The sequence below is a fragment of the Rhodnius prolixus genome, unplaced genomic scaffold (genome assembly GCF_049639745.1).
Source record: "Rhodnius prolixus isolate KJV_2025 unplaced genomic scaffold, Rpr scaffold_2, whole genome shotgun sequence".
Taxonomy (NCBI): domain Eukaryota; kingdom Metazoa; phylum Arthropoda; class Insecta; order Hemiptera; family Reduviidae; genus Rhodnius; species Rhodnius prolixus.
In genome coordinates this window covers 3,405,505-3,418,171 of record NW_027411592.1, presented here as the reverse complement: position 1 = coordinate 3,418,171, position 12,667 = coordinate 3,405,505, and the positions used below count along the sequence as shown (strand labels likewise).

Here is a 12,667-nt window from a genome sequence, read left to right as displayed (position 1 = left end):
AATTCATGCATGTGCCTCTTTATAGAGTAAGAACTAACCTAGCGTGTAATTTGTAGCGCTTGAACGAGGATCAACTCCTTCAGCTCTGTTAAAATAGCTGCGTAAGGACGTTAACACACTAATCTTTCTTACTTTTAAGACTCACAACTTTATTTTCGGATATTTTTAAATCAATATTGTGCAAACATGAATTGATAACCACTGACCGCCTCGACTTTTTCTACAGCTGCAGTTATTGTTTTTAAAAAATAAAGCTACACTAACCTGCACTATTCAAAACAATTAAATAAGTAGCAGCCGAAAAAGTGAATGCCAGTATTAAGTGACCACAGCACTATTATATTCTATGAATTCTTAAACATTTCATTAAACAAAGGAAAAGGAAGAAACACAATCTATTGTTACACCCTATTATATTAGCTTTAAGAGATTTTGGTTTCTTTATGAATCGTTGTTCTTAATTTCAGTTAAACTTCTTGTTCCTTCTGAACATCATCCGAGTTCTTGTGGTGAAGTTACGTCAGAGTCACACAAATGAAATAGAACAAGTGAGGTGAGTATCCTCATGCTTTTAGTAGTTAGGTTAGATGTGAGGCGTGGTCACTGTCCGACCTTTCCGAAAAGGCAGACTTTTCAAGGGAACTCATCAAAGTAACATTTTCCAATTTCCCGGCAGAATACAGTAATGAACTACTTTTGAAGTAACGAGTTTTTCATTCGGACGTAATTTTAACAATTAAAGTTGTTCTTTTCTTTCCGTTAATATTATTTGCGCACGGCACTTCTTTTGACTCTCCTAACTTCCATTTTGAGGGGATTGGCGCTATTGTCGTTTGGCTCTAAAAAAAAACTGGACTTGCTTTACGTATTTATTTGCAGCAAATTTTTGAAGCCCTTATGGGGCAATATTTTATGGCTGTACTTAAATAATACATTATTCCCAATTTATTAGGTGAGCAATTATGTTACTGAATTTAAATATGTTTATCTCAGTAGCAATTTACCCCATGTACGTATCTGCAGTTATTACTAAGAGCAGAATATGCAATTTATTTGGTGATAATTAGTTTAAGAATAAAATTTGACAGGTTTGTCAAAGGTAGATAGGGTGAAAAAGGTAAGAAAGTCATGCACTGGGCCTCACATACTTCTTAACTTAAACTAACAACTCCCAATATCTTTAAATCTGGAACACGGCCTAAAGAACTGTATACAATTGATTGCAACAAGCTTAATTTGGAGAGACGTCCTAGCGAAAAAGCCTACTTTTAATCAACAAACTTTCCTAATTACAGAGAGTCGCCTAATACATGCATTATGTAGTATGTGGTATACAGCAAACATACACACATTTAACATCTTATAGGGAAGTTATCAAAGCTAATTTTGAAAGTTATTTCTAGCGTTATTCTATCTAAATTGAAATAGTATTATTTATTATTTGGTGACTTAAATTTCAGAAACTAGTGATTTTTCTAAAACTTATCGGTTTGCTTTGGCGTAGTTATTCATCGGGATTCAAATCAAATATCTTCAAAATAGTCACGGTCAGATATACAAAACCCCAAAGAGATAACTACCAAGCTAGAATTTCCAAAGTTATCGAAATAAAATTTCCCAGTCTCCCCAATTTTGGAGAGTATAGGATTTACTTATTCTTATTTAGTACCAAACTACTTGCTGGAGTTTTCTGCTTCATCTGGAATTCCTCTTAACTTGAAGGAGAATTGTGTAATTATTTGAACTTGCCTAAATTTTAATGACTGAAGTTGTCGTTGCTGTGTGTACATAAGGTCAACATATGAGTACATATTTCAGAAATGAGCCAAAACGATACTAGCGCTACCCAGCGGCGGACATCTGTGTGTTTTCTGAGTGATGACACTTTCTTTTCTGTACGCTCTGCTAAAGATAGGAAATTACCAAGACTCTGAGTTATAAAGGTTACTAAGTAAAGTTAATAGTATTTATTACAATTTAGATACTGTATTTGTGCAGGAAAGCAGTTCGTGCAGCCGTCGTTCTTCTCCCACTTTTAGGAATAACAAATTTGGCGAACATGCTGGGAGCACCGTTGGATCGTCAAGTGTGGGAATTTGCCGCTTGGTCGTACGCTACACATTTTCTTACATCTTTCCAAGGCTTCTTTGTAGCTGCACTCTACTGTTTCCTGAACGGCGAAGTGAGTATCCAGACCATAAGTATTTTGCCTTACAGGAAGAGCGAACTGGAGACTTTCTCAGGGATGTTGGTGTTCGTGCGTAAGTTCCAGTTTACACAAGTTGCTTTGTAGGAGCGATGGGAACAGTCTAACTCTAGCGATGAAACGCTACATAGACACATTTAATTTTAAACTCTCCCAAAAGTTTTAAATTGAAAATGATTTAAATAAATAAATACATATCTGAAATTTAAATAACGTCCATTTAGGCATTTTAATCTCGTAACAACGCTTGCTCATTTATGTAAATCGGATCCTTTAAACATATTCAATCTATAAAATAAACTACTGCACTGTCCACATATTTTACGGCGCCTTCCAGTTATTATTCTTGTGGTTTTTCTCTGATTCTGGAGAATTCTTGGGATACTCTTCTCCATAAACTCAAATTCCTTATTTTGACTAGACATCTTTAGGAGGCCGTTAGGTCGGGCAGTTGCTTCTGACCGATTTCTGCTTTTTAAAATCTTGATCTCAGATCATCCTGCTTTCCATTGTTGTTTTTAGATTAAAGCATTTGAACTTCCAACCCTGGATGCAAAGAAGTCCGGTTAAAGAAAGTTGTTTTTGCAGTTATATTTGCCGCGAGGATCTGTACCATTTTTTTTGGAGAGTGTCCGCTGCCTTCTCCACTTCTTCACTAGAGATATCTTTTTTCGGAAGAGAAATAATGGAAATCTCTTCACCTGGCAAGTGATCTGGGTTTCTATGATTTGCAACACTCCTGAGGCTAGGCGAGTTAGACATGAATGGATCGTGGATCTCTTCGAGTTGCCATCCATCTCTCTTGCGAGTCTGCATTGCAAATTGCTGCCTTTTCCCCCCTCCTTTTTCCCATCTAAAGATTTTTCAGTTTTGCTTTTATTTCAGGATTAAAATTATTTGTTTTCTGAACAAAAAATGACATGAATTTTCGCCTCCAGAGAGCAGAAGATATACTTTCTGTAATAATTACAAATTCTAGTAATTATCTTTTAATTCCTTTCTAAGGGATTAACATCTTAATACCAAACAGCTCATTAGCCAAGTCTAGTCAATAATATTTTGGAAACCAGATTTGTATTGAAAGCTGATCAACTATAAACTATACAACCATATTACCATACCAACACGCGGACTAACCATTCGTGATCCACATCTATGCACATTTCAATTTTTTCTTCGTATTCTCTAAAACAGTACAAATTTATCTAATTTCATTTTTACCTTAAGCATAAATAATAAATATAATTGCATCTAAATACCATAATTAATAAGATATTTTCGTACAGAATTTTTATTGCCTAATCTGATAATTTATCAAAAACCTACCAGGAAAAATTATCAACAAAAAATATCAACTATATTTATTTTATAAAATAATTGACCAATCAAAATGCAGTATTAGCGGAATAAAATAACGGTAGGATTAGCCAATCAGAAGCGAGAACTTTTTTATGGCGTCCACGCCCTTTTAAAGCCTGATCCTTTCCTATTGGAAGAGCAGCTAGTTTAATCAAGAGGTATTGTAAAACATTATTATTTTATTATTTCTATCTTCCTGAATAAAAGATATTTCTAGACAAATAGGAAATTAAGATTCCATTGGAAATTGCAATTTTTACTACCTATAATCTTAAGTTTCCCCCTAAACTTGATCCTTATAAATATCTAGAGATATTAAAAGCGATTTTATAATTTTAAGTTTTTCGTATTTACGGAAGAGTAAAAAATAACGGGCGAATACTTCGCAAGCGTTCTGGAATCCATTAAATAATAATAATAATAATAAATAATAATAATATACTTTATTAAAAAACGCAAAATAAACATTTCTACAGCAAAACTGAAATCACCAGTATATACGGCTAGGGAAACCCGTCAGCCGGAGGTTGATGTAAAACAAAACCAATTTAAATTTTAATACAAATGAACCAAGAACTTCATATTACATAAACAATAAGTAACATCAATCAAAATGAAATAAATGCCAAAAGTAAATTAATTACTAATTTCACTTAAGAAATTAATGCCGTTAATCAAATAGAAAAATAAACTTTTATCAACCTTACATAATCCAATGAATAGTATAAAAGCAAAAAAACTTATGATACATAAATAAATTATAATATTTCCAAATTAGGTTACATAATGAAAATTAACAACAATCAAAAATTAAATTCCTGCACCAACTGAAAACGGTAGCGCCAAGCAGACCTGGCGAAATTTATGAGACCATGACAGTCCAGAGCATTTAAATAATCTCTCATTGAACTCACATCGAGGGTACGAACACCCAAGTAACGTAATCGAAATTCCGTCAGTATAGGACAGACTGCAAGAAAGTGAACAATATCCTCTCTTGCATTTAAATTGCATAAAGAACACGTCTGAACATCCCTCTCCAGCCAAGGAGTGTGATTCAGATATAAAAGTTCACCTCTTAGCTTAAAAAGCCATCGCAAATGCTGAAGCGTGTATGTCATATTATCATCGTGCCGTTCAAAAGAAAATAGCTTTTTGTTCAAATCCAGCTGTCCATAATGTGTAAACCTAACGGATGCTCTAGCCAACGCAATAACTTCGTCCCGATGAACCGTTCCGATCCTGACTATCAGAGCTGCCAGCTGATCTCTCCAACACTCCCAGTCCTCAATAGAGGGGCTAAACACGCAGTCATATTTCTCCGCCAACCTTATCCAACTACCAAACCAATATGCTTTCTGTTTAATTACTTCCACCGCCAAAATTCTGGGGAGCCTAGATTGAGGCAGGTTCAACACCTTCAGACAGTAATTAAAATGCAACCTCAAAGTAAACAACAACAATAAATCCGCACCCGTCTCCACGTAGAGCATATAATTGGGGGTAATATTAGGCAGTGAATACAGTTTTTTAATAAAAAATCTTAACAACTGTTCTAACAACTCATAGCGTTGATAGCCCCATATCTGAGCTGCATAACAGGCAATAGACCTGGACACTGAATTGAACACTAAGAACTTTTTGGAAGAGGGAACCACATTTTGAGAAATTAGGCCCGACCAAACGCTATTAACAGCAACCTTAGCTGAAGCCACTTTCTCCTTAATATGATTCTTAAAACAGAGACGCGGTGTGAGAAGTATCCCCAAATACCTGTATTTATTCACCACCTCGATTGCATGCTCACCATATACCCATCTCTCCCTAGAAGACAACCTAAAACAGTACAAATTTATCTAATTTCATTTTTACCTTAAGCATAAATAATAAATATAATTGCATCTAAATACCATAATTAATAAGATATTTTCGTACAGAATTTTTATTGCCTAATCTGATAATTTATCAAAAACCTACCAGGAAAAATTATCAACAAAAAATATCAACTATATTTATTTTATAAAATAATTGACCAATCAAAATGCAGTATTAGCGGAATAAAATAACGGTAGGATTAGCCAATCAGAAGCGAGAACTTTTTTATGGCGTCCACGCCCTTTTAAAGCCTGATCCTTTCCTATTGGAAGAGCAGCTAGTTTAATCAAGAGGTATTGTAAAACATTATTATTTTATTATTTCTATCTTCCTGAATAAAAGATATTTCTAGACAAATAGGAAATTAAGATTCCATTGGAAATTGCAATTTTTACTACCTATAATCTTAAGTTTCCCCCTAAACTTGATCCTTATAAATATCTAGAGATATTAAAAGCGATTTTATAATTTTAAGTTTTTCGTATTTACGGAAGAGTAAAAAATAACGGGCGAATACTTCGCAAGCGTTCTGGAATCCATTAAATGAAACAGTGTGTAAAAGGCTCCAGGATGTGGACAATGAAGTCTTGATTTGTGAGCATTTTGTACATCTTTTGGAATCTACTTCTGGAATGGAATCTATTCATTAGAAACTCTGCAGACAAAGTGCATTGCACTGAAAGAGAAGAAAGTTGAAAAATAAGTGCATTTTCCCACTAAAACATACAATCTTTCACAACTGAGATCTTTTCACCTCTCTCTCGTCATGTTATCACTTATTTCATTATCACCTTATATTAAGTAAATGTATTTAACAATATAACTTCTATTAATGTAATTCTTTCTATTGATGTTTGCAGGTACGTAATGCGCTCCGAAAAAGTATATACACATACTTATCTCGGCGCTCGAGACAGTTTACCCCGAGAAGAAACTCAGCCTACGCTAGTGTTGGATGTTCTCGACCCGAGCAACATCCTGAGTCAGTTTTGTTTATGTAAAACCTAAGCAAGTTAGCATACTCACTACTTCTTGTCTTCCCTCTTTCTTAACACACCAGTGTTGGGATTACAACTTTAAGTACAAAAAACTTTTCATTTTGCAATCCCAATGTTATAAAAAATTCATTCATTATACAGTTAATAAAGTTTTTGCATGGTTTTTAGCCTCTTCCCATTGTATAAGCCGCACCATAAATTTTAAAAGATTTTATGAAAAGTAGATAAGAAAAACAAGAATTGAAAATTCAGTTCATTAATTACAAAAAAGTCTTAGAAAAATTAAGTGACTAAGTGTTTTCGATATTCGTTCTTTAATTTCCTTCGCCGAATATGAAGACATGACCATATGTTGTTTGTAATTAATTTTGGGAGATGTTTGTCAGAGGGTGTGGTGAAAAACGGAAAATTGTTGTAACCTTTGAATTTGACCAATGCCCAGGATATCACGCGCTTATATTGGGGGTGAAATAAGAGTCTTCGATTTTGGTAGGATTATTATCATGAATATTACCAGTTAATAATTACTACTGTTTTCGTCATTCTGTAATCCAACAATATTAGTCGCTTCGACCAATGTTTGTGCCAATTTTTCACCTTTTCTTTGCTTTGTCGCAGTTTCTTTGAAGGCGAAGAAGTCAATAAAACATGCTTTCACCTCCTGCTGTAGTAAAATTGTTATCCCGCAAGAAATGAACCATGAATTGTAATAGGCTGTTCGAAATTATGAGTCTGGGCTATTCCTAGGAGGAAAAGATGTTTAAACTCCTGCTCATTAAGATTTTGTTTTAGTTTGCAGTCATTGCCATTCATTTTCATGTTTTTTTTTCTGTTGAGTAAAAAATTATACTTTTTGGTCACTATAGCGTGGACTCCCTAACTAAATGTGCTTAAATAGAATTCAAATGTGATAGCTTCCATACTGGAAATGCATAATGCCTTTTCAAGTTTCGTCACACCCCAGGGCAATATGTTTTTCGCAAACCTTTTTACTTCGAAGTACTAGAAGAGCAACCGATCAGGCAAAACGGGTTTTTGAGTTTTGGGTTGTTAAAGTATAACCCTTTTTCATAGCAAATAACAATTCAGTTGTAAATCGAAAAACACTTTTCAATATTTTATATTTTCAAGAAAAGTTTGACACTCTTTTCAAATCTAAAAACTGGTTGGTAATTAAGCCTTGCCTTAAATTAAGAGGAAAATGTTTTACAGCAGTGGGCTGAAAAAGTATATTGTTTACTAACACGTTTATTTAAACTAATTTTTACTAATAATCAATCAACTAATATGCACTACTTTATTATCGTTGAGTCCTGTATCAATAACAATAAATTACGGTTTAAATTACTTTAATAAAAATACATATAGGTATATTATTGTGAATTTATAGAATAAAAAAAGATAATTAGTTTAATACGGTAACAATAGGTACGTTTTCATGAATTTCCCTAAGTAGCATTAATAATTCAATATACAATGTTCGGGTATTGTATTTAAATAATGCCTAGGAGAAGTATTATATTTTGTGTTAAAATAATTAGTACATATCTTTTTGGGTTTATCAATATTGGCCGAAAAAATTAGTAACCCAAATGTTATGTGAAACGTTTAAAAAGTTATTTCATAAACCGATCAAATCTAACAACAGATGATCCTTTTTTGATTAAGCGATAAAATGGAAAAAACGAAAAGTTTTTATGTCGAATAATAAATGTTAAACACGTTGATTTATTCCGAAACTAAAGTTACAATACAATTTGGATTTCATTTGTAAATATGTTTTTTTGTATTAACATTTAGTGCTTTCAAAATTTTGTAGATTGTTTTTAAACAATGGGTTTAAGTTTAATCCATTCTCTGATGCCTGGTTATCCACCGGTGCGAGGTTATTCCATTGCATGTGACTTTCCTCTTTCCCATCCTTCCCTTACAATATATTGATCTAGTTGACGACGTTTCAGCTTATTTGATTTTTAATGAAAGATTATCTTCTATCAAACCATATTTCAGGACTCGAGTTTGACATCAAGACGAGGTCTTAGTGACCAACACACAAGTTTAACAGTACGCCAAGGCTGGTGATGTGGCCACCGCAGAACCAAGGAAGACTCCTTATTAGCACCAGCCTTCAAAAATTAAATAATAAAAGAAATGGACATTTTATGTTTAAATCTTGTTCCTAATTAGTTCTGAATAGTCTATGTTATTGTTGTTTTTTATATTCGTTTAAAAATAAATGTTTTTCTCTTTTTTTATTTTAATAAAGTTTTTATCAGAAAATTAATTTTATATAAATCGTTAGAATATTCTAGTTTATTAAACTATTAAATATGTTGTAGATAAGGATAATTAATTTTTTAAAAAAAGAAAGATAGTGAGATGAAGTTTTAAAAACTAAATGTTGACTGTCAAAGAATTATTATTACTTTTTTGTATTGCTTGTTTTATGGTCGTTTTTCTTTCCTCGACCATTTCTATAATAATTTTCACTTTCTAAATAATGAAACACCGAGAACATTTTGCTATAAGTACATTGTTTTGAACTTAATCACTAATATTGTAAATATTGAGAATTACTAAAAACCTTCGCGTACATCTTGCACTAGTGAATCAGCAAAATTAAACTAATTCTGCACATATGTAATTACCCAGATTTCTGATAGAATTGCTACAACCCATGTTTACTTTGGCGGTATATTGAAGCAATCCACTCACTATGTGCCAAATTACTGAACCTTTCTTGGTAACATAATTAATATTCATATTCATGCAGAGAAAGACAAATAATGGTCATACGCAGCTAATTTTACGAAGAATTGGTAACAGCAGCTTTTTTAGATTTTATGGAAATTGGGGATTTTTTTCTTCTGTTTTTTCGCTCCTTTCAAATAGCTAAAACTAATAGATTAATTAGCTTTACTCATTTATTGGTCAAATTCCAAAGAAAGATTATCATCAATGACATTCGCAAGATACAACCATTCCTTGTGAAACTTATTAAGGAATTTTACTTTCCATGCGAAGAACTATATCTTACAATAGCTCGATAATGATGGTTTTGATATTCCTTTGAAATATAGATTGAGAGTAAAAAGCTTTCTTCTATCGTTACACATTCTTTGTGATCTTCTTATATTGAGGGTGCGAGAGAATATCAGTGACACCACAGCAATTTATTTTCTGTTTAACGTTTGGGAGTTAATTTATGTACATTTTTCCGGTCAGTCTGTCAATTGCAGTAGATCTCTCAGTTTGCTAACTAGATTATCTGGTAGCGTGGCTTGTGCAGGTGTTATTGTCATTGTTCTCATTATGTCGGTAATAGAAATGTCCATAACGCTCTATTGTTTTTCTGTACCAACGGCATTAGTAAGTCTATGTACTGTCAGCTTTGACATACTAGAATGGTGCGTCTGTTACATGTCGATAATAGACTGGATGGCCTGAAGTCTAACTATACTTGACTATTATGCTTCTCATTGCGATGTCAGTAAGACTTTACAGTGTTCAGTATTGTCTTGTAGATTAGTAAATGAAATGAATTATATTTAAGTTTTGAGCGTGTTTACCTTTTATGAGAGGAGGAAAAAAAGAATCACAGAGAAATTTTATTGGTTTGATTATGTTAAGTAATGGCGCTTATATTTGTAAGTTGCTTAACATTCAGTTTCTTATCAACATAATTTTAAAGTAAAAACGTTGATTTGCAACGAAAATACACGAACTATATAAGTTCATAATGGCCTTATTGTTGAAAGCACAAGACGTAATCGTGCTGAGAAAATACTCAGTGAATTTGTTATAATGTTCTCAACTAGGAGGGCCAGATCGTGCAAGCGGATTACAGACATAGGGAGAAAATTAGATCTCTTCAAAGCATAACACCTTTGGAACCAAACCACAGACCCTGCACTTTAATTAAACTCAATGTCACCGAATGTTTCTAGGTACTTTTTTTTTAGAAAAGGGACCATTTTTTTTCTTCTTTTCCTCATGAATTTTATAATTTTATTTCAAATTATTTTCATTTTATTTTCAAATTGCTGGATCCAATTTTTAAGTTGTCTCGCTCTTTCTATAAGTGTTTATATATCTGACCAACTTGATCGCGAATGTCGGTATACAATTTGATCGCGCGTCTCTTCTGAGCGTGTCTCCTTTCTTTTAATTCCTCTATGAGCAAGTTGCACCCTGTGGCATGGCGTCAAGTTTTGAGTAGCAGTGGACAGTGTGCTGGGTTCAGGAGCGGCTGACAACAAGCAAGAGAGGAAACTACTAGTTTTGGAGAAGCTAAACTCCCTAAGTCACCCTCCTCTCTAGATACATACGCGTATGCCACTGCTTAGGTATGGACCAAAATACAAACAATGCAAAAATTAATTAATATAAAAAATAAATACATTAATAAATAATATATTATTATTTCTTCATTCCACATTATTTTTTTCTGTATAATAAATTAAAAATAAAATATTTTGTAATAATAGACCTCTTTCTGGGCATACATAAAATTATTTTAAGAAAAGTTAACTAAAGATTTTTTAATTTTTTACAATAATAATATTCAAGGAACATTCCATTATTAGTTAGGAATCACGTGATACAGAATTTTATATACGTTAAATTAAGGGGAATGCGCAATTTGTCTATTTCTGTACAGTATCAATCTAAATTAAATCTCATTTTCTTAAATGAGATTAATTTATTTTCCTAACTCATTTAATCCTTTACACTTTTTAAAAAATCTACTCACACTTTTGAAATTCTGGTGTTGCTAAATACCAGACATTCCCAAAGTTCAGTTTCGGTTTAAACTTGTTTTTTTTTTTAAAAAAAATAAATAAATATTACTGACAGTTTAATCAATCAATTCACTAATTGCATATTGAAATCATTTCTGTTGTAAAAAAAAATGAATGATTTTCTTTGTTCATTGAAGGAAAATTAATTTTTCCTGATATATTAAGGCCTGAGAATTAGAAATAAGATGTTACTGAATGCGATGTAGCCTTTTTATACAGAAAGTTCTACTCTGCAGTTGTCACTACATTCCAATTGTTGACTAGTAAACCCACTTATAAGGGATTTTGTTTCGTCTCTTTGAATCATCATTCAAACAATTTGAATTATTCAGGTTGAAAATGAAACTTATTTCTCATTGAATTAATTGTATTCATGTGGTATGACAGGGATTATAAATGCTAGCTTTAATTAAAAAGATTTACCGGCTTTTTTAATAGAAATCTGTATAAGTATGTGGTATATATGAAGAACGACGCAGATTTCTATTGAAATATCCAGTACAATTAAAAATATTCTTCATAATATATAGTATCTTGTATAGATAAAGGATCTTTATCCATTCTTTCTTTAAGAGAAAGTTTGGTAGGAAATTGGTTGCAAGTTCCAAAGGCAGTTTCCTACGAATTTCTGCCTGGAAATTAGAAAATGATCAAATATGATCGCCATTCAAAGATGTGCGATGAAAGCTGTACTATTTAATGCATGGACCAGACAAACTACCAGCTCCACTACTTGAACCTTCTTTAGCTAGAAAACTTCCTTAACCGCACTCTTCTTAATAACTCTCATAATTGTGAATTGTAACTTGAAAGTATGGACTTTTACCGTAACTTTATTCGAGTTTTCATTATTCCATTCATTATATCTCTTTGAACATCTCTTACAAAGATATACTAGAGCATTTGTGCTACTTTCATATATTTTATAACTGGCACTTTTACAGTCAATAAATTTATTAAATAAATATTTTTAAAAACGAATTTAATTAAAAATTGGAATTAACCAAATTTAATAATAATAATTACATTTAAATAATATTTTGTACTTAAGAAAAAAAAAGAGAAAGTGTAAATATTTGTAATACGAGGATTAGTGTTATTTTTATACAATTTGTAAATAGATGGTGATCAGGGTATTTTGATTAATAAGATTCGATATATTTTATTATATTGTCAAATAGTTTAGGGGAAAACAATTAAAAACCTTATTTAACAGGTTACGCTTCCTAATAAAATTTCAATTTAAAACGGAATATTGTTTGTGTGTTTATTTACAAAATCTTCAAAAACCCTTAAAAACTTTTCCCTTAAAAATCAGGAAATAGGCTGTCAAGACTTTTGGGACAAGAGTCTTAAACAGGATGTTGATGGCTTGTACCATGTTTAAAAATGTTTTTAACAGTTTTACCAAGAAATAGTTTTAGACT

The 12,667-nt window shown here is 32.2% G+C and overlaps 1 protein-coding gene across 2 annotated transcripts in view; it reads left to right on the top strand.

Moving 5' to 3' along the window:
• Window positions 1-12,486, top strand: part of Pdfr (Pigment-dispersing factor receptor) — a 221,274-nt gene extending 208,788 nt beyond the window's left edge. Inside the window, exons 9-12 of one of the 2 annotated variants that reach the window (XM_074120573.1) lie at window positions 468-553; window positions 1,999-2,182; window positions 6,301-6,452; window positions 8,449-12,486. In XM_074120573.1, the coding sequence (XP_073976674.1) occupies window positions 468-553; window positions 1,999-2,182; window positions 6,301-6,441 (411 nt within the window). In that variant the 3' untranslated portion in view covers window positions 6,442-6,452; window positions 8,449-12,486. The remainder of the gene's footprint in view (window positions 1-467; window positions 554-1,998; window positions 2,183-6,300; window positions 6,453-8,448) is intronic. The other variant, XM_074120574.1, reaches the window with a different exon arrangement.
• The last annotated feature ends 181 nt before the right edge of the window (window positions 12,487-12,667 follow it).